Genomic DNA, 26,868 nt, shown 5'->3' with positions numbered 1-26,868 from the left:
TATCCTAGATACCATCTAACCCAAACTACAATGGCCCTGTTGCTCAGCAACAGGTGTCTAATATCCAATAACTTTGAAAATATGGAATAGTAGTATGAAACTACTATTAATTTTGTCAGGGTTGATAATAATATTGTGGTCATACAAAAGAGTAACCTTTAAGGGAAACATGCCAAAGAATTTAGGAAATAAAGTACTATGATGTCTACAACAACTTATTTCCAAATAATCCCAAGTGTCCACCAGTGGATGAGTGGATAAACAAGATGTGCTACAAACATACAACGGAATATTATTCAGCCTTAAAAAGGAGTGAAATTCTGACACAAGCCACAATATAGATAAACCTTGAAAACATTTTGCTAAACGAAGACACAAAAAGACAAATATTATTTGATTCCACTCACATGAGGTACCAAGAACAGGGAGAACCTTACACGAGGTAGTGAAAATAGGTGTTACCCCAACCTGGGAGTCGGGAAACGGAGAGTTAACTGTTTAATGGATACAGTTTCTAATTAGGAAATGAATAAGTTCTGGAAATGGATAGTGGTAATGGTTGTCCAACACTGTGAATGTCCCTAATGCCAATGAATTGTATATTTAAAATGGATAAACTGGTCTATTTTGTTAAGTATATTTTACCACAATTTAAACATTTTTAAGTTCAAAAACAGTATATTTAAAACTATACTAAAAGCATATCTACATATTCTAAAAAGTCCACAAGAAATACTTTACTAAAAATTAAGTATCTGCCTAGCACTCGGCAGCTCCTTGTTGCCTACTCTTTCAACCCACCCGGATTCCACATTATAGCTGGTAGGTCAATTTTTGCTCACAGTAGCTTCAATTCATAAATTATAGTAACCTTGTAGCTAAATCTACATCAGCAACACTGGAAACCAGACTCGACACAGTTCTTCGAGTTTTTGCTACTCTGTCTCAAAACCTGATAGGTTTCAGAAACCTGTCACCTTTTTCTTCTCTATGGTTATACATCAGCTGCTGGCACGAGATGGGTTCTGTAAGTAAAAAGAATTACTATAATCTTCCCGAGGCACTGCCAGTTTTCTAATACGATCTCATCCAACCAAATACATCCAACATTGATTCCCATTGGTTTCACTAGTAGCTTATTTATTTGTGGCATAAACCTACATTCTCTACCTTTTTTTCTTTTTTGATACTGTGAAAGGTCAGACTTGTAGCACTAGGCAGGAGATGCTAGAAGGTGAAACAAAATATGACTTGTGCAAAAAAAAAAAAAAAAAAATTCACTTTTTTTTTTTTTTGGCCGTGCCATGCAGCATGCAGGACCTTAGTTACTCAACCAGGGATCGAACCCGTGCCCGCTGCACTGGGAGCTTGGAGTCTTAACCACTGGACCGCCAGGAAAGTCCCCCCAAAATTCACACTTTGTAAAAGTGTAAGTAGATTCACCTCTACCTCTACCCCACTGCCTCGAAAATACAGAGGCAATTACTCTGGAGTAAACTCAAGATGAACCAGAACTGCTTTCTGATTATCCAGGCAGTAATTTTCAAACAAGGCCCATAATATAAAATCTAATCTAGGACCACACTTTTGAAGAGAAAAAGGTACGAATTTAAATTCAATGATTAAAAATAGTTTTTCACTATTATTTCCCATTGCTTCGAGGAAACTGACAAACCTCCAACATTCAGCTAAAGTGACACTGTAACATCAGTAAGTTAATCTCTCTAAGGATGAAATCTGGTTATCAATTTCAACCAAAGATCCCCTAAGTAATATCAAGTAAATAAAAATGACTTCAAATGATACACTCCTCATTAAAAAAATAATAATAAAGGTCTCTACTAAACACTGCAGGAACATACCAAAGATTAATTAGTAAGGCAGAATCCCTGCTCTTAAGGGGCTTAAAAATTTGAAACAGTAATAAGACAATAACAAAACACAGGATTCTCATTAAATAGAAAGGAAAGGAGGAGGTGAAAGCAACTCTAAATTCTAGGGCAAGAGTTCCTCCAATATCCCCTGTCATCTCCAGGGATGGTCAACAGGCTCTAAAGTTTGTTTCTTTGCTAATTCAACAGAAGTAAGTTCACATGATGAAAAGGTATTGTGAAATGTAAAGCTGATATTGGTGGGAGTGTTCTGAAATCAGAATCCAGTAGTCTGCGGCTTTGTTCAATAGCAATAAAACATGTGAGCAGAAATCTTCCATGATTAGTAACTAAGGCTATTAAATAGCACCTCTAACTCAGACTAACCAAATCTTGAAAACAGTCACTAGCCTAGAATGAATAATTTATTTCCAGGCCAACTAGAAGAAACTGATTTTATCTGTTTTCTCCTATTTATTGTACATAAATTTTAAGTATTTGCAACCTGCGGTAAATAATCTCCAAGACAGTTCCTTGCTTTATTTGGAGAATAAGATACTGTGCTTTAAGGTGAGTTACCCCACTTGCTATTTCTGGAATTTACTAGCCTCTCAACGAGGGACCCACTTTCTAGAACACTTTATTAGCACTCTACCGTATCTGGGTTTCCTTCCAGCAGTACATTGATGGCTCTGTTGACATCTCCGTTGCAGTCATGCAAAGCAATGACACATTCATCCTGGTTCTTGCCTGTGATATCAATCAACTGAAAGAGAAAGATCAGCAACCATCATGAACAAGCCTGCACTCCCCACAAAAGAAAACTAGGTGAAAAAAAGGGAGAAGACACAGATGAGTTTGAAAGAAGCAGGCTTAAAAAAGTAAAACATGCAGAATTTTGGTACTCTAGTTCCAAAAGCAAAATATTAACAACCTGTGATTAGGGATGGGGCAAAAGTATTTATAAAGCAGTTGAATAATACAGCATCTAATAGAGAATCAAATGCAGAAGCATACAGGATCCAGTATACCATGACTTGCCACATTTCCTAGATGCCACAACTATTCGAAGCTGCTGTACAATGGTATCAACAAAGTCATTCAATAAACAAGAGATTAAAATTAAGGTAAAACCTCTTTGAACAAGGTATCTGTCCAAAAGGGTACAATCAGACAATAAAAGCAATCATAATTCGTTTAATACTATAGTGGAAAATATCCTGGTAGGCAGCAATTCTATTTAACTGTGCTTTGATCTTGATGTCTTTTTCCACAGCTTATGGCAAATTAGCGATACACTCACTTGTTTCACCTTTTCCTCAAAGTCAGCATCATTATGGTCCGAAATCATCTGTGCAAGTCGAATTTGTTCTGCAGTGGCCTAAGAAAGCGTGATCAAGAGACAACAGTTTAGAGAAATAAGAGGGATCTATATAGTCAACATTCATCATCTCCCACCCCAATTTCCTTCTCCTTGTTACAAATGACCAACTAATAAAACGCTACCACCATGACAACAAAGAGTGAAGCTGTGACTATTTCAAGCTACAATCTCTAAAAAAGCAGGGAGCTTTTTCACCTATGTTCACAGTTAAAGAGACTTTCACTCTGGGGTCACAGCACCACTTTGAAACGTCTGTGCCTTAATTCAATTTCATTTATTTGCAAAGTCATGTGTAAACCCTGTTCCTGATTCTGCAATGACCAATGCCACCCTTTTATTCCTTAGGGATGAGAATATCATTAAGGTTTAGTCTGAGGATACACTCGGCATATCTTCCAAGTATCCAGTGTATGTTTATAAGATGTCAGAAATTTTAGCCCCAACTGAGATTAAGTACTAAAATTCTGCTAGAAATTCACCTGGAAAAAGAAGTGAAAGAAAAATGAATAAGAGGAAAGTTCTAGTCTTACATATTCAATTTAACTGACCATAAACAAATGCAAATTAATTCATTCATATTAGCTGCCAACAAATACCAGACTAGTTATTAAAAAAAAAAGATATCTAAACCCAACTTAAAAAAAAAAAGAGAGAAAACTCATAAACTTCAGCACCCAGGTGCCAAGGAGGTTAATTTACTCTTTAAAACTGAGCAATACTCTAGGGTGTCTCATCTGTTAATCTTGAAGGAACATAGTAAAGATGCTAACTCCTCATGGGAAAGGAAAAATCAGATTAGGCCTCAATGAGACCAGAGAGGAAAACAAAAGACAAGTTAGGGAAAAGAAGAGCAAAGGAAAGGAAGAAGGTGGCAAGACAAAGATTGGCTAGAGGGATATCAAAGTGCAAGGTCTAGGAAATAAGAAATGTATTGCTAAAACAACCCAGGTGAATGAAGGAAAATGCTATCTTAGAGATACAAAGCACAGGACCCATTCTTTCCAAGCCTCATAATGCAGTAAATTAAGCCCATTGCATCACAGCATGTCATTAACAGTTATCAGGCCCCAAGTGAAAAGAGGCATGGATTAGAAAATAAGAATAACGAACCCAAACTAATAATCCAAAGCACAGAATGATGCTGCACTAGATGGAAACCAGTATCAACCAGCAAGGCTATCCCATGGATCCATATCCTTTGGGTTCTTTACCTGGGGCCGCTGCTTGTGCTGTGTCTGATTTTGGTTTTGAGGTGGTTCCCAGTTTCCCCGGGCTCGGTTAGTGCCCACCGACGTCATCATTTACAGTATATACAAATAACAGTATTTACAAGGTAGAATACTGAAAGATTTAAGAAAAAAAAAAAAGTTTAGATGTTAAATGTGGGCAAAATGTTTTCAACCTCTTTCATCAGCACCTTCACCACTTTCACTTCTTTAAAGAGACAAACCAACATTCACCTGTTCTTAAGACAGATTTCCAGTATGATAAATTCCTTAGAGAACTATGACTATTTATCCATTTTTGTAAAACAAGAAATATATAAAACATGTGTTGTGATGGTTTGTTTTAAAGTTATGAGCACGATTTGGTTACAGTCCCCTATACGCAACCTTTGTGAAGTTTTGCTATCTTGATAGTAAGCAAAACAATGTTAATAATCAAGTCTTCCAATAGGTGAAAATACCCAACGTCCCTTTGACAGAAGGAAAGATAATCAGCAAAGCCTGGAAACAAAAGCCTTCCAGGAAGGGGAATAGTCTACACTCCAAATAATAACAATTTAAAATGCTGTACTCAACCTACCTTTGAAAACAGCTTTACCTGCCTTACAACCTTTTAAACGTAAGTTGCATGTGTCCTCCATCATTTGGGAAAGGACAAGCTCAAGCCTAGCCTCTTTCTTCCTCCCTCAAGTTTCTATCTCTCAGTATGGTGTGGGGGCACGTATCAGCCCCAGTGACTTTGCCCAGAATCTCAGTTCCTTGGATAATAATTCTAACATGCTGTTTTTGTGGCTGCTTCTGTGGCTGCTTCTGTTGGTTTCCTAAGTTCACAGTTCCAAGAAACCAGAATTGCAATTCCCCTCCACCACTCACCTTAATATATAGAGAATCCCAAATTTGTCCCAAACCAAAAGCATCTAGCACAGAGTTTTATTTGGAAGAAAGTGCTTCTGGGAAGTCATTTTAAACTTGAGACATTATTGCCAGCAAGATGACTTTGTTGAGTCTCTAGAGACATGGAACACACAGGGCCTTCCCAAAACCAGATCAGTTTTGTTAGTAACACTTCTAACAAGCAAAGATTCTACTGAATTTAAGTTGCCTTCATTGATACTTTGTTTTATAATGCAATCTCAGCTGTTGCATTTAGTAAACAAAGAAAACATTCATCATATGATGGAGTGCTCAAAATAAGGTTACACTGCATTGTTTTACTCCCTGCCAAAGAGGACAAGTTTATACTTTTCTGCTCTATATTGAATTTTTTTTCATTAATGATACTTCACATAGGGTAATTCTAAGCTGCCCAGAAGACACTGATGGATTTGAGGGACAGGTAGGCTGGGCTTCTAAAGAAATATGCAAGGATTAATATTAGGAGACTGAATTTCACCTGTTTCTTGGGTCACAAAGAAAGCCAACTTCCCTGTGGATAAATTCTTCAGCCAGTTGGGTCAATATGTTACATAGGTCTTTGTTGTTTGATGCAGTCATTAAGAATTGAGTTTTACATTCCCTGTCACCAAGAAATATTTTTAAGGAAAGTTCATGGCTAATTTTTAACCATTACCTCTTCTCCCTACACAAATGTGCACAAAAAGGCCTGTAAATATGTATAGGTAGTACAGGATTATTTGATACACTGTAGTCCATTTTCCCAGGCTGCCATTATTGTCAAGTTCCAACACTTAATTTACAATAAACAAGTGTTATTCAACCAAGTACGCCTGGATTCAAATCAAACAGAAAAAGAAAAAATATCAGGCTTTATTATAATTGACTCTAAGATGAACATTCTAACATGGGAGTGGCCTCTCCTGTAACTTACAAATATTGATTGCTTTCTACTCATCATGTGATTTCAATTTGTGAGCATGAGTTACACTGTGGATATGAATTTCAGGACTACCTGTATGGACAACTGCATGTACAGTACCAATCAATGTAAATACATTAAAAAGTCATTTTGAAAGCCACACAATTACTCAGGAAAGGGGAAAAAAAAATCCTCCTAATCACTCTTGCTATTAGCTTCCACTTCTCTCTTACAAATGCTTTGAAATGTGTGACTAAGACAATTTTACCACCTAGGTAGTAACAACACTGACCAAAAGATCAAAAGTAAGTGATGTGGGATGGATCACTGGAGGGCACAGAATTAGTAGCCTTTTAGTAGCAAGCAGAGACACATACCCAGAGTTATCACAGTGGAGATGAGGAATCTTGTTAAGTACTCTTTCTTAAAACATAAAAATATTTAAGGGAAGTAGGTGACAAGTATTGGAGACCAAGGGAATAGTGCAGGAACAAATACAGATTTCAACACAAGAGTGCCCTTGACTGTTTTCTGAAAACCAGCTACTTAAAAAAATAGCCAGAGAAATTTTACAGAAAAAAATAAGTAACAAGTATTTATTGAGTATCTACTATGTGTCCAATACTTTAGAAAATACAAAAGCAATATGACTTGGTTGCTGCCCTCAGGGAGCTTACAATCTAATTTGAGAAACAATTCAGAAACTATGAAGCTGGACGGGGGGTGGGTAAGGCTTGCTACTTCGAACAGAGCAACTAATTCCCCTAGATGCTCTGTGGAAATGATCCCTGCATCCCCTTCCCCAACTTGAATCTAATTTAAAAAAGAGTACTTCCCAGTTAGGACACATTTGGCAACAAGGGGTTTTAAAAATCAAAATCCAAACAGTACATTTTAAGGCCTTTCATCATTAGTTTACATGCCAGCAACACTTCCCGACTTCCCATTCACGACGGAAATAATCACTGAGATAGTCTAATCTTTAAGGACAACGGTTGTAGGATCTCAAAGCAGTTTTAACAACCCATACACAGCCAAAACGTTTTACTTCTCCTGTATTTCAGGTTGTCACTGACCCTCATCACATCCCAGCAAGTCACATCAGACATCCATCCCCAAAGCAGAATATGGGTGGTGGAAGTGGTTGGGGAGAAGACAAAAAGGATTTCTCCATCTAATAATCAGGGACAATCAAAGGCAAAAGGGGTAACAATAACAACAAAAAAAAGGCCTGTTACTGTGGTGTTTTTCTTTCCACAACATCCTACACCAGAGATGGCTACATTTCAAGAACGGTGGAAAAGGAGCGGCCTCCTGTTTGTGACATCAGTTTGCAAAGCAATTTAAGGACTGTCCACAAGGTGAAGGGTCGAAGAAATTTGGAATTCCTGTCCCATTATAAGAAGAGTGAACACATACCCCACTGCTCTAATGACGTCCCTTAGGCGCAATATACCCTATGGGGGCCTTCAGGCCCAGCTTCCCAAATAACATCATTAATTGTTTGGAGTACCCAAAACTACAGTATGGAAGACAGGAAGCTAAAGACAGCAGCAAAAAAATATATTCCAAGAGCTGGAGCGGTGAGCAAGAAGGAAAGGTAATAAGAGGAGCTGACAAAGAGGCTGGAAACGGAGAGGGGACGCAAGCCCACGCGTGGAGGATGGGAGGCTCACCCCGCTCAGCGCCACATCGGGAGCTCCCGGGGCCAATCGCCTCCTTACCTCCCATCCGGAACAAATTAATCCTCCGCACTCCAAACTGAGGGCCACATGGGGGAGTTTGGGGCAGCTCCACCCCATCGCCCTTCCTCCCCCCCCACACCCCGCCACCCCCAAACCAGGCCGGATCCGGATCAGAGGAGGCCCGCAGAGGGTTGGAAAAGGAGGAGGCCCTCTCGTCTTCTCCACAGGCACCGGCCAGGGTACAGAGAGAGCCCTACCTCAGGCGGGGCCCAGGCCTAGCTCGCTCGCGCTCTTTCTCGCTCTCCCCCCTCTCAGGCTCTAGCCGCATGGCCCCCCCTCCGGCTGCCCCAAGCCCCGCCCCGGCCACGCTCCCAAATCGAGGCCCCGGCTCTGGCGCGGCCCACTAGGCCGCGAACCCAACCATAAACAAAACCTCCAGCGGCCGACTCGGGGGGGGGGGGAGGGGGCAGGGCTCGCAGGACTAGGAGGGGGTGTACAGTGGGGAACACACGGTGCGGGGGGGCCTACCGAGGGAGGGGGATACGGCGGGGGTAGGAGAGAAAGAAGGGAGGGTAAAAGGGGGATCGTGGATTTAAAGGGGCCGCGGACAATACCCGGCCCCGCCGCGCTGCCGCCGCCACCGCCGCCGCCGCCAACGCCGCTGCGCTCCCAACTTTACCTCAGTCTCCTCCACACTGACACCCCGGGCCGCGCCGCCCCTGTCACGTGATATAAGGTTCCCTCCTCCCCACCCCCCTCCCTCCTTTTCCCTCTTGCGCTCGCTCTCGCGCCTTCCCCCTCCCACTTGCCTTCCTGCGTCCCCCAGCACGTGACGTGAAAAAGGACGCGCACGCAAGCGTGCGCGTGCCACCTCGCCACGAGACACCTCATTCCGGCTCCGCGCATCCGCCCCGCCTCCTCCGCGGCGGCCCCGCCTCCACCACGTGACGCGCGGATAGCCTCCGTTTCTTCTTACTGGCGTAGTTCCGCGTCTCCGCACTCGTCGGTCCCGGTTGTCATTGCGTGCCTGAGTCACGTGCTGGGGGAAAGCGGGAAGGCGTCGTTCTTCTTTCCTAACCCCCCCCCCGTCCGCCATGTTTTCAGGCCCGGTCAGCCTTGATCTTTCCCCGTAAGGAAATGGCCGGGGCGCTTCAGGGAACCCAGGCGCCGTTGCCTCGGCGCAGCCCGGGCTGACGAGGCAGGGCAGCGGGGTAAACCGGAGCAGTTCTGCGCGGGGTGGGGAGGCCATGGCGTCCGGCAGTAACTGGCTGTCCGGCGTGAATGTCGTGCTGGTGATGGCCTACGGGAGCCTGGTGAGGAGATTCCCCCACCCCATTTCCTGCTGTCGCCTCTGACCCAGTAGAGACCCTCCTCTTGAGCAGTTCCCGGTCCTCATTCTCCACCCACTCACCTGCGCTTTTTTGGGCTTTGACTCCTATCCCAGGAGTACCTGGGAGCATAAGTCACCGACCGCCCCGCCCCTGGCCGAGAACCCTCCCCCTAAACCCTAGAATAAAGACCCCCAAGCCTCTACGCTACAGGCTTGTCTATGTCCACGCCATCGCTGACGGCCTTGCTTTGTCCCAGCTTATACCCCAAAGCATTCGTGAGAGGCCGAATTGAGGGATTTGAAATGAAGGCATGCCTTTTTTTGGTCTAACTTTTTAATTCTAGGTTATTTACTTCTCATATCTTTTGGACAGGTGTTTGTACTGCTATTTATTTTTGTGAAGAGGCAAATCATGCGCTTTGCAATGAAATCCCGAAGGGGACCTCATGTCCCTGTGGGACACAATGCCCCCAAGGTAGGTCCTTAAGTCATGAGATAGGCCCGGTTTTCCAGATCCATTAGGGCCCAGAATGAGATTTCCTTTGCCTTTAGAAATGACTTAATTCCCGTGTTTCCTTGTTCAGTTACCCATGTGTATATTAGTATATTCTATATTAGTATATTGAGCAATAAAGATCATCTTGGGTCTTGGCTTACCTGCTCACTGCCGTGGCACAGCAAGTAACTTATCCAGGGACTTCAGTTTCTGCATCTGCAGAATGAAGGACTTGGATGAAAATTCCCAACTCTCTATGGTATGATGTTTCCCAGTTCAATTTAAACTACCCAGTGTTTAATGTTTGGGGTTTTTTTTTTTTTTTTTTGATTTAGGATGGGGTTAGAGTGGTTAGAATTAGCCCCAGATCAGTGAGAAGGGTTGCCATTGCAAAACTTTAGATTTATAAGGGCCCCATAAATCATCTAGGTCTATCATTCATGTTACCAACTGAAATCTAAGAAAAGGAAGCAGCTTACTGGAGGACATACAGGAAGTGAATAACGAAGCAGTCTCTGTCTGTACTTTCTCCTTAGGTAATTGCTTTCCTTACCTTGGCTTTAAATATCTACTGTTGAAATTTTATTTCTATCCCATTCCTCCTTCCTGAGTTCCATCTTTGTGTATCCAGTTGCCTACCTAACATTTCCAATTAGATGTCGGATAGGCATCTCAAACCTAACATGTCCTAATGCCCCACAGAACTCTTAATGCCCCCAACTGCCACCCCCATCCTGCTTCTTCCGCCTTACACTTCTGGGTAAAGGTTGCCTGCTGTCCATACCAACCTCCTTTTGTATGGCTCTTCCCTGATCACTGGGATCCAGCTACACTGGTTGAATTTCTTTATGTGTGCTGTCACTGTGGCCTAGAATGATCTACCTCTGGTTTTCACTTGGCTAGCTCATTTGATCTTTAGAACTTACCTCAAATACTATTTACTACAAAGAGGAATGCTTATGACCCATTATAAAGTAGATCTTTGTTTTCAGATAGCATTTTACTACAAATATTCTTTTATGTTTATTTGTTTTTTTTTTTATGTTTATTTGTTTAATGCCTCTCTCTTCTCTAAGCTGTAAGAATGTATACACCATGCCAGTTATGTTCACTGATGTAGAGCCAGGGCCTACACATAGTAATAGTTCATTGTTGAGTGAAAAGCAGGTTAGTGGGAGGGCTAGAGCTAGGACACAATTCTGTCAACTCCTAGAGCAATGTCCTTTCATTAACTAGTACTGTAACCCTCCTCTCATTGTTCTTTGCTGATATATTTCATGGAAAGCCTCAAAGATGATGTTGTGGCCTGAAACCTCAACAGTGCTTCCACATTCTCCCAGTTCTCCAAATGCCAGCTGCCTCCCATAAGAAGGATATAGGGTTAGTTTCCAGTATGTCATGAGCCAATCAAACCTTTGACTATTTAGGATCCCCCAACCTCAGACTAGATGAGATCAAGATTCCTTTTGCTCTAAAATGTTCTGGCTAAATTCTCATCCATTGCTGGTGGAAGTACAGACTAGTAAAAGTGCTTTGGAAAATATTGGGGTATTGTCTAGTAAGGTTGCAAATGTACCTAATCCATAGCCCAGCAATTCCACTCCTACCATAGAGAAATTAATTTTTGTTCATGTGTACCAGAAAACACGTACAAGAATACTCAGAGCATTGTTTCTAATATATATTTTTTTAAAGCTGTTACTCTAAATGTCCATTTGAGAATGGATATATAATAACGTAATAGTATTCTGGAACACTATAAGGAATGAAAATAAACTGAAGATAAGTATATGAACACAGGTGAATCTCCAAAATACTTTTGAATGGAAAAAGTAAATCACAAACATGAATGAATCTCAAAACTATGCCAGGTGAAAAAGTGCCAGAAAGCCATTCACAAAAGAATACGTACTGTATGATTCCATTCCATTTGTATGGAATTCTAGAACAGGAGGAACTATATCGATAGAAAGCACATCAGTGTTCCCTGGGGCATGAAGCGGGAGGTTGCCTGCAAAGGGGGATGAAGAACGTTTTGGGGTGATGAAAGTGTTCTGTATCTTTTTTTTTTTTTTTAATAAATTTATTTATTTATTTATTTTTGACTGCATTGGGTCTTCGTTGCGATGTGCGGGCTTCTCATTGCAGTGGCTTCTCTTGTTGCAAGCACGGGCTCTAGGCACGCGGGCTTCAGTAGTTGTGGCACGTGGGCTCAGTAGTTGTGGCTCGCGGGCTCTAAAGCACAGGCTCAGTAGTTGTGGTACACGGGCTTAGTTGCTCCGCGGCGTGTGGGATCTTCCCGGACCAGGGCTCGAACCCATGTCCCCTGCATTGGCAGGCGGATTCTCAACCACTGCGCCAACGGGGAAGTCCAGTGCTCTGTATCTTGATTGGGATAGTGGTTGAATGGATGTATTCATTTGTCAAAAATTGTCAGACTACACACTTAAAATGGATGTATTTTATTGCGTGTAAATTAAACCTCAGTACAATTTATTTAAAACTTTAAAAGATAGGTTGCAGAGCAATTCAAAAAGTATTTTTCCAAAAAATATATATGTATATATTTTCCATTTGTATAAAGTTCAAAACCAGGCAAAGCTAAACATCTTCCTCAGGGTGATGTGATAAAACAGCAAAGAAAAATAAAACTTGAGAAGTTAAGGTTGGAGGTTGCATTCAGTCGGGTGGACACACAATGCTTCCAAGTCATTGGTCATATTCCAGGTCATAAATTGGATAGTGCATACAGGTGTGCATCTTAATGAATTTTGTAATTAAGGTGTATATATATGTCAAATGTATTCTATGAATGACATATTTCACAATAGAAGTTCCTAAATGTCACAAGAAAATACTTGCTGGGACTCTGGCAACCCTCTTAAGATAGATGAACATGAAACTGTTAACAGTGTTTGCTTCTGGGTAAGTGGGGGTGACACCTTTCTTATCTTTTTGAATTACCTACTTAAAAAATTAAATGTGCTCTAGAAGAAAGCCTCTAGAAATCCTGTGGTCCACTAGGTAGGGATAGTTCCCAAACTTCTAAACCACATACAGATCTTACAGGTTTTTAGAGTAGATTATGACCTCCAGTTGATGTCCATTTTTTCCCAGCTCAGGAAATTCTTTATGACACCTAACCAAGATTCTTCTAAATCCTGTCAAGGGAACTTCCCTGGTAGTCCAGTGGTTGAGACTGCGCTTCCACTGCAGTGGGTGCGGGTTTGATCTCTGCTGGGGGAACTAAGATCCCGCGTGCCACTCAGCGCCCCCCAAAATTTCAGTTGAAAATCAGAAATAATGGTGTAGAGCTTGAAGGAATTCTGGCAGGTTAAAAGATCTAGCTTAGAGATAGGCAGTTTGGAGAGGTTCTTAGCGAACCCAACCCCATTCTTTATTAAATTCTTGAGTCTTACCTGGCAATTTCATTAGCCAAATGAGCATTTTCTCTGCTTCTGTTGTCTTAGTTGTTCACCTGCTCTGCCCCATTTCCAGACTGATGGGAAGCAAAGTACAGACTAAGTGACTGTGTATTCTTTTCTCCACACGAACAGGACTTAAAAGAGGAGATTGATATCCGACTATCCAGGGTTCAGGATATCAAATATGAACCTCAGCTCCTTGCAGATGATGACGCAAGACTGCTACAGCTGGAAACCCAGGGAAATCAAAGTATGTGGCATACTTTTGGAGGATACTTCAGTGAGGGGTCTCACAAACTCAGAATTCCTTTGCTCTCAGAGTTATAAACATAGCTGCTGGCAGACTCAGCAGCTGTGGGTCCTTGTTACTGGGTATATGTCAGATGTGGGAGGCTCTTTAAGCTTCCTGGAGTTTGGAGAATCTTTTGAGGGTTATACCTGAGACCAGTCTCTTTCTTAACAGATTGCTACAACTATCTATACAGGATGAAAGCTCTGGATGCCATCCGTGCCTCTGGTAAGGGCTGCTCAGCAGCCGTTCCAGATCCTGAAAGCTCACCTGGGGAAGAGAGGGAGGAACCCACTTTATGTGTTAGAATTTGTCCTTTCTGCACATCTCCGGCTGGTAGGAATTTCCTAGTTTTGAGAGTACTGGGTTACTATTTTACCTAAGGAAAATGATGTATGTAAGTTGTTTTTCTCCAAAGAATCTGGATTTGTTTTGTTCTTTCTAGACCTTTAGTTTCATGAACTAGATGGTGGTACTTTGCTTGTTTTCCCACAAAAGACAGGCAGCATCTGCTTTTTCACCAAGCCTACTTAGATGGTTTTTGAATTCTTTTCTATATGACCATTGTCAGAAATGCTCTTGAATTTTTTTCATATGACCATAGTCAAAAATGCTCTATCTCTACCAAAACATAGTTAATATCTTAAACTATGGATAAATAGGGTAAATAGGAAAATGACACTATTGTGTGTCGTTGGTATAGTTTAACAGTTGTATTGCCACCACCATATGACCACTCAGACATAGCTCTATATCTCTGGTCTTCTGAATTCTCTTAGAATTTCCCCCCAACTCACTCATTGGACCTATTTGTAAGTTTGGGATATTAATTAGAAAGACTAAACAAATGGGAAAGGGGGTATCATTGTTCTGTTATCTCCATAGAGATCCCATTTCATGCTGAAGGCCGGCATCCCCGTTCCTTAATGGGCAAGAATTTCCGCTCCTATCTGCTAGATCTTCGAAACACTAGTACTCCTTTCAAGGGTGTGCGCAAGGCCCTCATTGATACCCTGCTGGATGGCTATGAGACAGCCCGCTATGGGACAGGGGTAAGCCAGATGGCCACTTTTTCCTTCAGGGAACTAAAGGGATGCCCCAGACTGAGAGATCCTCATTCTTCCTTCCTCTTTCTTCAGGTCTTTGGCCAGAGTGAGTACCTGCGCTATCAGGAGGCCCTGAGTGAGCTGGCCACAGTGTGAGTTTGGAGGGGAACATGTCAAAGGGAGCTGGTTAGAGAATACAGGTAGTGCTGGACTGTTCCCACAGTGAGATGACCTTCAAAAGCACTGTGAACAAAATCTGTGATAACATAAGAGTTGTCAGGTCCTAGACTGTTAGAGCAGCTTCTTGCTCACATTGGAAAGCAGATGCTGCTCTACAAGCTAATAAGAGAAGTTTCTCCTACTATTGTGCATCTCTTTTTCTCTTGTTTTTGTTTTTTGTCCAACTCAGTAAAATGTCAGAATTGGTATAACCTATTACACCAATAAAGGGAATAAAATAAAGTTTTTCAGCACACAAAGATGCCTTCTCTTCAGGGCCCCAGTGTCATCCTTTTGTGCCTTGGGTCGATAAAAGAATTAAATGCCAACCATTTTTATTACCACTTAAAGTATCAGTAACCCTATCTGAAACAAAAGGTGTCACTAAAGAATCAGCTGCCGAGGGCTTGTGTTATAGAAGAGACATCATGATTTTTCTCTGGGAACTTTTTCTTTTTCCATTTATGTTATGGCCACATCACAATTCCTCTTTTTTTTTTTTATGTTATGTATTTTATTTATTTAGTTATTATCTTTTTTGGCCGTGTTGGGTCTTCGTTGCGGTGCACGGGCTTCTCATCGCAGTGTCTTCTCTTGTTGCGGAGCACGGGCCCTAGAGCATGCGGGCTTCAGTAGTTGTGGCTCTCAGGCTCTGGACTGCAAGCTCAGTAGTTGTGGCACACTGGCTTAGTTGCTCCACGGCATGAGGGATCTTCTCAGACCAGGGATCAAACTCGTGTCCTCTGCATTGGCAGGCGGATTCTCAATCACTGCACCACCAGGGAAGTCCCTCACTGGGAACATTTTAAATACGTACTAACAAACTTTCATTATGTTGTTTATGCATATGTGTAACTGAAAGAGTAAAGAGGGAAAGCCAGTCTAGAATAAAAAGTTAGTTACCAGCCATGAAAAGAGTACATCTGTTTTCTGCTGTGTTGATTATGGCTCTTTCTCCGAAGATAAGGGGTATGTCTGTCCTGTCTTCTCTCTGTTCTTAAAAATAGACTACCTTGTTCTAAAGACAAAAGGTTCTAGTAAAAACTACTTAGAAAACTAATAAAAATGAACATGTGGAAAGGAGCATTTGGTCTAGAAGTCAGGCAGGAGGCCTGTTCAAAATTCAGTTTCTTTGAAAGACAAATAGTATATGATTCCACTTATGTGAGATATCTGGAGTAATCACATTCATAGAGACAGAAGGTAGAGTGGTGGTTGCCAGGGGCTGGAGGAAAGGGGGAATAGGGAGTTGTTTAATAGGCAGAGAGTTTGTTTTACAAGATGAAAAGAATTCTGGAGGTTGGTTGCACAACAATGTGAATGTACTTAATACTGCTGAACTGTAAACATTTAAAAATGGTTAAGATGGTAAATTTTATGTGTATTTTACCACAATTAAAAAAAATTTAGTTTCTTTGATCTCTAGTTTCTAGAAAGTTTCAATGAGTATATTGAAGAGTAAAGGCTCTGAAATCTGACAAACTTAGGTTTGAATCCTAGCTGTCTGTCTCTTACTAGCTTTGTGACCTCAGGCAACTTACTGGATGGACCCTCAGTTTCCTAACCTGCAAAAGGGGATGATACCACCCTATAGGAATAGTGGGATGTTAGTAAATTACATGTTGGTAAAGCACCAGGTTTAATGTCCTAGTAAGTGCTCAGTAGTTAACTTCAATATTATTTTTTGTTATTCAGTTGTTTCAAGGAACTGGGAGTATATTAATGGCATGCACACGTTAGGTGGATCAGCAGAATTAAAAGTTTTCTTTAAGCACAGTGAAATGAAGAAGAGGCTGAGTCAGAGGCAGGGACTCAGTGGGAAAATTGGTTTCTCTGCTATTTCTAGGCTACCAGATGAGATTTTAGTAACTAGTTTATAAGGTAGGACAGAGACCATTTGTGGCTACAGCTGCATTTATAGGATGGATAAGCCTTGAATTGTTTTCTTCCATTAGTCCTCATTCTGTCCGTGACCTGCCCTCTTTGTTTTCTTCAGGGTCAAAGCCCGAAGTGGGAGCTCTCAGCGACAACATCAGTCAGCAGCCAAAGACCTAACCCAGTCTCCTGAAGTCTCCCCAACAACCATCCAGGTGACATACCTCCCCTCCAGTCAGAAGAGTAAACGTGCCAAGCACTTCCTCGAATTGAAGAGCTTTAAGGACAACTATAACACACTGGAGAGTACTCTGTGATGGAGCTGAAGAACTCTCACTGTTGATGAAGCCAGACAGACTGCAGTGTGCTTGCCAGGCAGCCCTCAGGTCAATCTGGCTCAGCAGCCCGGACTGGATCAGCTGAAGCTCTGGTTAAGTTCAGAGCTCTTAGAGTTCATGCCTAGAGATCATTCTCCCACCCTCTCTTACGGCCAGTTTCAGAACATCAGTTAAGACTTTATTTTCCCTTGGTAGCACTTTTCTCTGGAGTGGAATTCAGATGTTTTTCTTAATATTTCTGTTAAAGCTTCCTTAAAAATCCTCACTTGGTTTTAATCATGGTTCATCTGTCCTTTTCCAGACTATAAATAATCCCAAGGGTGAGAGTTGGGATGATGGGGCTTGGTGTCTTGTCTTCTGTATCTGTCCCTTCGAACACAGTTGAATGGGAACCATTTGGGTTTGAGACATCTAAGAGTTCATTGGTGGGAAAGGTCTACAGGAACTGGTGGGGAGATTGGGTGAGGCCATGAGTGGTATGTGGAACAACTTACCCTGGTGCTCCACTTAAACCAGGATGTGTTGAAACATTAACACAACTTCCCTGGCGTGCAAGGATCTGCCTTCTACTTTCATTCCATACTGTCATGAATAAAGTGAAAAGGGAATATTTTGACACCTGACATAATCCCATCCCTCCTCATGTGTGGGGTAGCGTGAAGGAATGGTCAGACCAATATATTGGTCTGACTTTATATAAACTATTTAATAAAATGAACAATTAAAGAATAAAGCATATGATTCATTCCTTTATAGTTGTCTTTTAATAAAACAGGCATGTGATATGCTCTCTGGACCTAGAACCATACAGATACCCCTTGGGACCACAAAAGAAGAAATCCTGAAATGTGACTGTGGTCCTTGCTCATAGAATTGCCTGTGTCACTAATAGAAGGCTGGAGAACCAGGATTCCCTTCAGGTCTCCAGGGCAACAGGCCAGGTGACCAATCAACTCCTAGGCCTAGGCTCATTGTTGGAGGTGTAAGTGTTGCTATGACTACTGAAACCTTGGTGACTGAAAACAAAGTAGAGCCTGTTCAGTCTCCTGAGACTACATCAAGCAAGTCTGTAGACATGTCTGTGGAAAAGATGGTAAAAGTAGAAGTATGCAGAGTTGGAAAAGGGGCTGGTTTGGATGCGTTTCCCTGGATGAGGTTTCCAGATCAATTTACCAGAAATGGACAGATGTAACAGAAGGGTAGTAGCAGGAGTGGGAGATGTCTGGCACATAGTAGGTGTTCAGATATTTGTTGCATATTAACGCCTGCATGTTACCTTTGATCCATTCTGAAAGGAGTAGGACTTTCTCCCCACCTCCCCTAGGAAATTGGCTACTCCCTGTCTCTAAAGGGAAAGGTCTATGTGTCTCCCACTATGATAGTGTACTGAGTGAGGTACTGGAGATCAAGGCAGATCAACAGAACTCCGTTTTCTTACAGAGTTTTCAAAGGGCCCCGGGACTTAAGAAGATGGTGGACAGGTAATCTCTGCTTCTATCCCTTCCCTTAGCCTTCAGATTGACCTTTTCACCCTCCTGTCCTGAAGCCACTTCTGAGATTTGTTCCATCTTGTTAGGGGCTCCTGAAGAATGCAAACAGGTATGGGAGGGGCAAGAAGCAGTCCTTGTTCTCACAAGCAGAGATCAGCCTCGTAGTGCCCACTCGGTTAGGCTACGTAGGCAATGGTTATTGTCCCTGGCTTCCCATTCTCTGAAGGAAAATTGGAGCAAGTTTTTGTTGTTTTCTTTTTTTACTTTTTAAGGAAAATTCAAGTATTTGTTGCCCAGCATTGCACTAACCATGTGGTAGGTATGCAGTAGGTATTTATTGAATGAATGAATGAGAAAACTCAAAAGATTAGGCTGTATATCTCCATCACCTGGGGAGCTCTTTTCTTTGTTGTTGTTGTTGTTGTTTTTGCGGTATGCGGGCCTCTCACTGTTGTGGCCTCTCACGCAGGCTCAGCGGCCATGGCTCACGGGCCCAGCCGCTCCGCGGCATGTGGGATCTTCCCGGACCGGGGCACGAACCCGTGTGCAGGTGGACTCTCAACCAGTGCGCCACCAGGGAAGCCCGGGGGAGCTTTTTTAAAAAACACACGTCTTAACCCAGAAGATTCTAAGATGGTCTGGGATTAGATAGGATAAGCCTGTTTTTTAAGGTTTCATAGGTTATATCCAGAGGTAGCAAGGATGTGAGGTAACAAGAATGCATATAGTGTTAGTGGGAATCAAGATTGATGCAACCTTTTTTCTTTTAATTTTGTTTGTTTATTTTTGGCTGCGTTGGTTCTTCTTTGCTGCGCGCAGGCTTTCTCTAGTTGCAGTGAGCGGGGATACTCTTCATTGCAATGCATGGGCTTCTCATTGTGGTGGCTTCTCTTGTTGCGGTGCACGGGCTCTAGGCGCACAGGCTTCAGTAGCTGTGGCATACAGGCTCGGTACTTGTGGCTCGCGGGCTCTAGAGCACAGGCTCAGTAGTTGTGGTGCACCAGCTTAGTTGCTCCACGGCATGTGGGATCTTCCCAGACCAGGGCTACAAACCCCTGTCCCCTGCATTGGCAGGCAGATTCTTAACCACTGTACCACCAGGGAAGTCCCTGATGCAGCCTTTTTTATGAAGCCTTTTTTATGAAATCTATCAAAATTTTAAATTCACATATCCTTTGAACTGGCAACTCTACTTCTAGGAATTTACTTTACACACATATACCTGCAAAAGCACTAGAATGTACATACATGAGTATTCATGACAGCATTGTTTATGAAAATAAAAAAGCTAGAAACAACGTGTAGCTGGTTAAATTATGATACAAAAATACTAGACGGCCTTTAAACAGAACAAAGTAAATCTCTTTGTGCTGATACGGAAAGTCCAAATTGTTAAGTAATACTGCTTATGTAAACATGATTTCATGTTAAAAAAAATTAAAAGATAACACTTGCTGATATAGAGAAGTTTTCTGTAAGGATACACAGGAAACTGATAACTTTGTTGAGAAGGACTGGGGCAGAAGAATGAAGCTTTCACTTTTTGTTTAATATCTATTTCTGTATCAATTTAATTTTTCAGCCATCTGTAAAAAATACTTGATTTTTTAAAAAAATGTCAACAGGATTATCTGAACAGAGGATGTGTGTGTGTGTGTGTGTGTGTGTGTGTGTGTGTGTGTGTGTGAGACATACATATATTCCTCTTATATATTAGAAAACCTTAATTCAGACCTAGCCAGGACTGAGTATCACTGGTATGATGGAAGGAATTAATCCTTAGATTGGATTTGATACCCAGGTCTGCCATTAAGTGACCTTGGGCAACTCACCTGAACTTTAAAGTTTCCTTGTCTGTATAATGCAAAAATTAATATCTATGACACATGGTTATTATGATGATTGAGTGACATAATATACTAGGTTCTAAGTCAGTTCTAGTTATCCTTTCAAGGAGTTTGCAGTCTTCTCAGGATGGCACAGAAGTTCTGGTGAAGAAGCAGCCTCACTGATGGCATTTTTGTCTCCACTCCTGACTTTAACCCATTCAACCCCTACCTTTCTGCCTGGGACAGGTGGCGTAATTCACACACTCACTGTCTGTGGCAGATGACATTAAGCCAGAGGAGAAACCCATATGCCATCCTAAGGATGCAGGACACTATGGTGCAGGAGTTGGCACTGGCCAACAAGCAATTACTGATGGTGAGTTCTAGCAAGGGTGACCTGAAGTTTCAGCCCCTACTGCCCTGTGCCTTTGCCCACTGGGATTCCCAAGCTCTTAGTCTCTGCCGTTATACCAGAGCAGCAACTCTTTACCTGTAAAACCAAAGCTCCTTTTCATTGATTCTTTGCATCCAGTTGCAGAGTCCCAAACTGAAGTCTAGTCTTTGCTCCTCTCGCCTTGGTAAGACTGCTTCTTAGTGCCTAATACCTGCCTCTTGGAACCTCTCTCTCCCTGGAGTCCCCAGTTGCTGTCATGTCACCATCTTTGTATCCAAGGTGCCTAGAAAAGTTTCTGGTTCATGGTATGTTCTCAGCAAATATTTGCTGAACATTGGAGCTTCACCCATGGGGAAAAAAAAATGGGTAGGCTTCCCCTCCAATGGTTCAGCCTCTATGCTACTGCCTAGCTTATGTCACAGCTAAGTCCAGATCCAAGAGAACACAGGTGATGGGAAAGCAACCAGGGAGAAAGAATGAGAAAGGTGGGTAAACGGAGGGCAAACATGACACTCTATTCTCCCCTCCCCACCAGGTCCGTCAAGCTGCCCTGTGCCAGCTGTTTGAAAAGGAGCATCAGCAGTACCAACAGGAACTAAATCAGATGGGCAAAGCTTTTCATGTGGAGAGACTCTAATGGCATTTGAAACATTGTCCTTCCATTCTCACCATACCTGCTAACCTAGATTTCTTGAGCCCCACCACCTTCAGTTTCCTTCCCAAAACTCACCTGGATCTAGTTATGTGCCCAGGACTCAAGACAGTGCTCCAACTCTCACCTCTGGTGCCCCTGTCAACCCCCTGGTGCTATAGGGGAAACAATCTATGAAACAATGGTAAAAACAAGAGTGACGCCTTGTGGTCAGAATGACATATGCAGTGTTGATGTGAGTGGGGGGAGGGGAGGTAGATAGAGGCACAATGTGAGAAGCGAATCCTGATTTGGTTTAACAAATAAAGCTAGTTCTTAAAGGTTCAAACCTGGACTACTGGCTCATTCTTTCAGCCCTAAATCTTGATCTGTTTCAAAAGTGCTTATTCACAGCTGCCATAATCTTAATAGAGCTTTCTGGATTTTGCTCACCACCTCTCTGATCTCACTTCCACTGATTTTTTCTGTATACTTGGACAGATAGCTCTGAATATGGCTATTAATCCACAGGTACTACGGTGCTTGATGTCAGTAGGCCTGGATTTTAGGTTCTGACTTGGCAGTTATTGTGAGACCTTGGACAAGTCTCTTGCATCTGGATTTCTGCCTGAATTCCCACCTTGGCAAAATAACGGGGTTCCAGACTCAAATGCCTTCAGGAGTCCGGCAGTTATAAGGGAATAAGGGATGGTGGGATTTATGGGGGACTGGAAAGAGCATGTGAAATCTAAATGCATTCAAAATTCTTAAAAGTACTGATTAATCATTTGCATCTATAGGCCATAGAGAACTTTACTTATAAAGATCCGCTTTACATACAAATGACATCTCAAGCCAGAGAGACTCCCACTCTGCATCCAGTAACAGGTGCAGGAACACGCCCTCACTCTCTGATGTAATTGCCATCGTACGTACTTTTCCCTGTTCCCTCACCTTGCCATCTGCATGCTCATTGGTTACTCATCCTTTCCACACTGATGGTTTCCTGCCCTCAAACTCCATGTGGCTCTGTCTGCACTGCAAAACTCGCACCTTTTCTTTCCTCCCTCCCCCAAGTCTGCCTCTGTCCTTCAATATGCATTTTTCATCTTAGCTCAGAGCTTCTCCTTCCTCCTTTCCCTACACACCCCACTGATGAGGAGCACAGAGAAGCAGCAAGGTATAAAGAGAAAAACACACTATGGAGTCAGATGTGCATTCAAAGTCTGACTTCACCTCTTAATTGTGTCACCATGTGTAAGTTACTTCTGTGAGCCTCAATTTTCTTTTCTGAAAATGGGGATAATACCCATCTCAGAGGAACATTATGAAGATTAAATAAGATTATGTAGAGAGCAAGCCCAGCGCTTGACACACAATAGGTATCCTCCTTCTTCCCTCTTAGGAGATTTCCCTGTGACCAAGCCCTTCACAGGTCCCCTACTGGCCCCCTGGCCAGCCCCCTTACGCAGCTCAAATGTCATTCTCCATCCCAGGCCTGTCTTTCTGTTCTATATATCCATTCATCCTCCAGTCCCCATCAGCCCTGCTTCCCAAGCCGTCTTATCTTTAGTCAATAACTACTCAAGTGTTGTGACACCAAACAAGACACGGAGCTCACAGGCTGGTCAGAGAGGCAGGCGTTGACCAAATCATGACAGGTATGATGAGAGTTTTATAGGAGAAAAACCACACACATGTCCTGGATTTGACCCGCAAACCTGGCTGAGTCTCCCATTCCTTCTGCCTGTTCCCCCGCCCTCTATTCCCTGCAGGTCCACCTTGCCTTCACTCCTTTTATCTTCCCTTGTATCTGTCTCCCAGCTGCCCCCCCGCCTCTTATATATGACAGCATAGCCTGGCGTTAGGAGAACAGGCTTCCACATGTCAGAGCTGGGTTTGAATTCTGGCTGTCACTTACTGCCTGTGTGGCCTTGAGCAGGTAACTAACTTTCTGGGTCACAGGGGGTTTTTTATATGTAAAATGGAGATAACGCCTACCCCACTGGATCACTGTGGAGATTAAATAAAGCACTTAGCAGAGAAGTGGCATATAATATGCAATAAATGCTAAGTCATAATGATGTTTTCCTGCCCTGTGATAGTCTTTCTCTTTTTATTTCCTCTCCATTACCTGGCTGCCCCCCCCCACCTCCCACCACACTCTCTCATCAACCCCTTTTATTCCTCTTTCCTCTGTTCATTTGGGCCCACAGAATGCCCAGCCCCCTCTGCCTTGATCCCTGACCTTGTCCTCTCTCCCCAGGGCTTGTCAGTGCCAGGCTGGCTCCAGTATTGGCAGTCTGGCCCCCTCCGGAGCCCATCTCCTCTGATCCTCTCTGCCTACTCTGTCCGCTCTCATCACATCAACTGAGTAGTTCACCCCATCATACCCACGCAGCCCCTTTTCCCTCTGTGGCTGGTGCCTTACCCAACTCCTCAGGCTCAGAAGGACTCAGTCTTGCTTGAAATGGCTACACAGAAGTTACTTCCAGGAGAGCTAGAAAGCTTTCATCAAAGGCAATCTGAGATTTCGGCCTGGATATGCCATCCTGTCAGTCTCCTCCTAAGAGAGCTACTCGTCCCCTACGTCAATGTTTCCTGTCTCTGCCTCTGTTTCCCCAGTGCCCCAAACACTAAAGTCCTTTCAATTCCTGCTAGTCCCTTTCCCAGCCTCTCTCCCTCCAGCCTGTGGTTCTCCAGGACAATCAAGGTTCCCAGAGAAGGGAACTAGAACTTGGGGGAGGGGGTGTTAAGGATAAAAAGGAAGGTCAAGAAAGTAAAAATTACACACAGGCTGAAACCCATAAGACAACACCACAGGTGCCTACCTTGGAGCTTGGATGCCCATTTGTTAGTCTTCCTCTGGAAGGTAAGAGCCACACAATAGGAATTGACTGGGGCTTGGGACAAGCTATCGATCTAGACCAAGGGCACTGTCGAGTTGGCATATGTGTTTGTGTGTGTGTGTGTGTTGAGGGGGTGTGGAGGTGTCTAGCCTAATGGGAACAAGGACACATGGAACAGGCCTGGGGGCTGAAGCAGAGCATCCTCCTCCCACCCCACACTTCCACCCAAGCCCCCCACCCCACCAGTGTAGCTATAACTCGGGCTCCTTTCTGCCACAGTAGAGAGAAGAATCTGCCTGCCACATGACATTCAACAGACCTGGTTCTCTTCAGAAGAAAAATCTCCCAGAAAAGCAGGCACCAGGCTGGATCCCTGTGAGGGAAGACCATGAGAGAAGCCAGCCCAGGAGCTTGCGTTGTAAAAAGCCCCAGAAGAGGAGGAGAGTCCCAAGGACTGCAGGCTGTTTCCTGGCAGAGGGGGTTTCCTCCCTCCCTTTGATCTCCTAAAATCTTACTTCTAATTCCGCCAGGCGGGAGAGACCATATTTCTTCTCTGGAGCCCAGGTTGGAGCCTGCTAGTGAGACAGGTCACTCTTCTCTTCTGGACACCCAAGGGTGGCTTTAAGGAGGATGCCTGGAGGACATGGGGAGAAGGTGAGAAGGGACAAGATGGTGGGAAGAAGCAGCCAAGCCTTCTGGAAGTTTCTCATGGCTACTAATCTGTCATACTTAAAAGCAGGAGGGTTCCAGGAAGGTGTCCGCTGAAAGGCTGTCAGCAGCCTTGTGTGGGTGTTGGAAAGGGAAAGCAGGATGTGCAAGTCCTCACCCCCACTCTGGCAAAGCCTTGGGGCAACAGGAGGGGAGTTGAGAACAGGTGGCAAGGTTGATGAGGACCTGCTGACACTGCTGATCCTCTGGGCACTGGGGCCGTGACATGATAGGGAGAAGCTCCGTGTTGGAGCTTTGGGGAAGAATAGGTGCCCAGATGTGGAGCCCTGCCAGATATTCTTCCTGGTTTAGGCCAGTGTGATCCAGCGAAGGCCAGGCACTAGTAGGAGAGGAGCTGGGACCGGGATGGCATGAAGAGAAGATGAATAAGAGCCGGCTGTCTTGGGAGGCAAAGAGCAAGGGGTCAGTGCCCTTCCCCAAGGAGATGGCTCTCCATCTAGCCATGCTTGGTGCCTGGTGTCTCTGCTCTGTCCTTTCTTTGCAGTGGGGAGGAAGGCAGAGGACCACCAAAACTCTCCTGCCAGCTTCTGTGTGATATGTTTGATATTGGGTTGTTTAATTAGGAACCAACTAAATGTCAAACATATTCTTACAGCAGTAGGCAATTTAGCATCACACTCTTTCCTACCTCAACCTCTGGGGCTCTGGGGCTCCTGTCTTTTTTACTGAATCTCTTCTCTCCAGGACCCCTTTGGAAGACCAGTCGCTGCAACCTATGTGGATTTCAGTCTTGAACTGGAGGGCTAGTGTGGGAGCAGGAGAGAGCTGAAGTCTGAGTCTCAAATCTTCCTATACCTTTCCCTTATACTAGAAGGGATATGGCTCTGATCTTTTCCTGTCCTTGTATTTTTCTCCTCCTTATTCAATCCCCCCACCTTATTATCCACTGCTTCCTGTCCCTGGGACTCCCTCATTCTGTTCCCTAAGGGCAACAGTAGGGGTCTTCCATTTTTCTGCTTTCCTTCAAGAGTCAGCTGATGGTCTATCTGCGTATCTACCTCTATTGACTGGAAGCTCTCCTGAGTGGACTCCAGTTTTGCCCTCTACGCTGGTGGGTGTTTCAGTCACCCCATTGTTGGGGCCTAGTATTAATACTACCCATCTATCCTTGACATAATGACTAATTAGAGCCATTTATATTTTTCCCTGTTAGCTCTGGTCACCTTGAACAGTGCCCACCTCTCCCTGGCATATTGTCAGATTGTATGGTGCCGGTGTCTGGGATTAACTGCCACCTGTCAGTAGCAAGCCTCCAAGTGGAATGAACATGGCCTGGAACTAAGCCAGGGGAAACAGAGCGGGTAACGATGACGATTATCATGATGAGTGGGGAGAGTTAAGAAGGGAGCAGAGGGTGAGGAGAAGAGAAGAGCAACACAGACCTTGGTCTGTGTGGCTATAAAAGCTCTATTTAAAGATCACTATGGGGAAATGGAGAACATTATCCTATCTGGATTACTCTGACCATCCCCCCGCTTTCCTCCCCTGGCCTCACCCGCTTGAAGCTCTGGGATGGCCTTCTAGATCCCAACCCTACCCTCTTTCTCCATCCCTGTGGCTCTTAAGGGGGAGGAATGATGTCTCCCTGCCAATTAGAGACTCTCAAAATAGCACAGTAATTTGATCTGGGGATCTGGGGGAATTGTCAAAGATCATGAGTGGCCTCCCCTCTTCACTGTTGCTCAAGCTCCCTGAATACCAGGAATCAAAAGGTAAAACTCAACCAGTGGAATTTGATTAGCATCCAACACAGTCTGGGTGAGAGTAAGGGGGACGCTGAAGGGCAACTAGGAGCCTCTGGGCGAAAACTACCATTCTAGAATTGCCAAAGTACCCTTCTCTATTTCAATGTCCTCCCCTTCCCCCTCCCTTCTCTTTTAAAATACCCATAGAGCTGCCCAGAGTGAGTGGAAAGTTTCAGGGTCAGGGAGAACCTTTCCCCTCCC

The 26,868-nt window shown here is 43.6% G+C and overlaps 3 protein-coding genes across 17 annotated transcripts in view; 2 read left to right on the top strand and 1 right to left on the bottom strand.

Moving 5' to 3' along the window:
- Positions 1-9,066, bottom strand: part of UBAP2L (ubiquitin associated protein 2 like) — a 42,363-nt gene extending 33,297 nt beyond the window's left edge. For 5 of the 13 annotated variants that reach the window (XM_079919798.1, XM_079919800.1, XM_079919791.1 and 2 more), the window contains exons 1-3: positions 4,467-8,583; positions 3,175-3,252; positions 2,527-2,637 (exon numbers count right to left, since the gene is read on the bottom strand). In XM_079919798.1, the coding sequence (XP_079775924.1) occupies positions 2,527-2,637; positions 3,175-3,252; positions 4,467-4,556 (279 nt within the window). In that variant the 5' untranslated portion in view covers positions 4,557-8,583. The other 8 variants (XM_079919797.1, XM_079919799.1, XM_079919790.1 and 5 more) reach the window with 6 other exon arrangements.
- Positions 9,067-9,164: 98 nt separating this feature from the next.
- On the top strand, positions 9,165-17,701 carry LOC307185563 (protein C1orf43 homolog). Of its 3 annotated transcripts, none has more exons than XM_079919856.1 (7): positions 9,165-9,295; positions 9,686-9,787; positions 13,366-13,483; positions 13,697-13,750; positions 14,408-14,574; positions 14,662-14,720; positions 16,784-17,688. In XM_079919856.1, exons 1-7 carry the CDS (start codon positions 9,230-9,232, stop codon positions 16,977-16,979), a joined length of 762 nt encoding a protein of 253 aa, XP_079775982.1. In that variant the 5' UTR covers positions 9,165-9,229; the 3' UTR covers positions 16,980-17,688. The 3 variants fall into 3 exon arrangements, with proteins under 3 accessions (XP_079775982.1, XP_079775984.1, XP_079775983.1); XM_079919858.1 differs by having other exon boundaries at positions 14,662-14,768; positions 16,784-16,897; XM_079919857.1 differs by lacking the exon at positions 9,686-9,787 and having other exon boundaries at positions 9,167-9,295; positions 16,784-17,701.
- A 189-nt stretch (positions 17,702-17,890) lies between these two features.
- CFAP141 (cilia and flagella associated protein 141) lies at positions 17,891-21,552 on the top strand. Its single transcript, XM_079919873.1, has 3 exons — positions 17,891-18,481; positions 20,566-20,695; positions 21,249-21,552. The coding sequence occupies exons 1-3, from the start codon at positions 18,270-18,272 to the stop codon at positions 21,348-21,350; spliced, it is 444 nt and encodes a 147-aa protein (XP_079775999.1). The 5' UTR covers positions 17,891-18,269; the 3' UTR covers positions 21,351-21,552.
- Positions 21,553-26,868: the final 5,316 nt, after the last annotated feature.

This window comes from Stenella coeruleoalba (assembly GCF_951394435.1).
Source record: "Stenella coeruleoalba genome assembly, chromosome: 1".
Classification (NCBI taxonomy): domain Eukaryota; kingdom Metazoa; phylum Chordata; class Mammalia; order Artiodactyla; family Delphinidae; genus Stenella; species Stenella coeruleoalba.
This window is presented reverse-complemented; position numbering and strand designations above follow the sequence as displayed.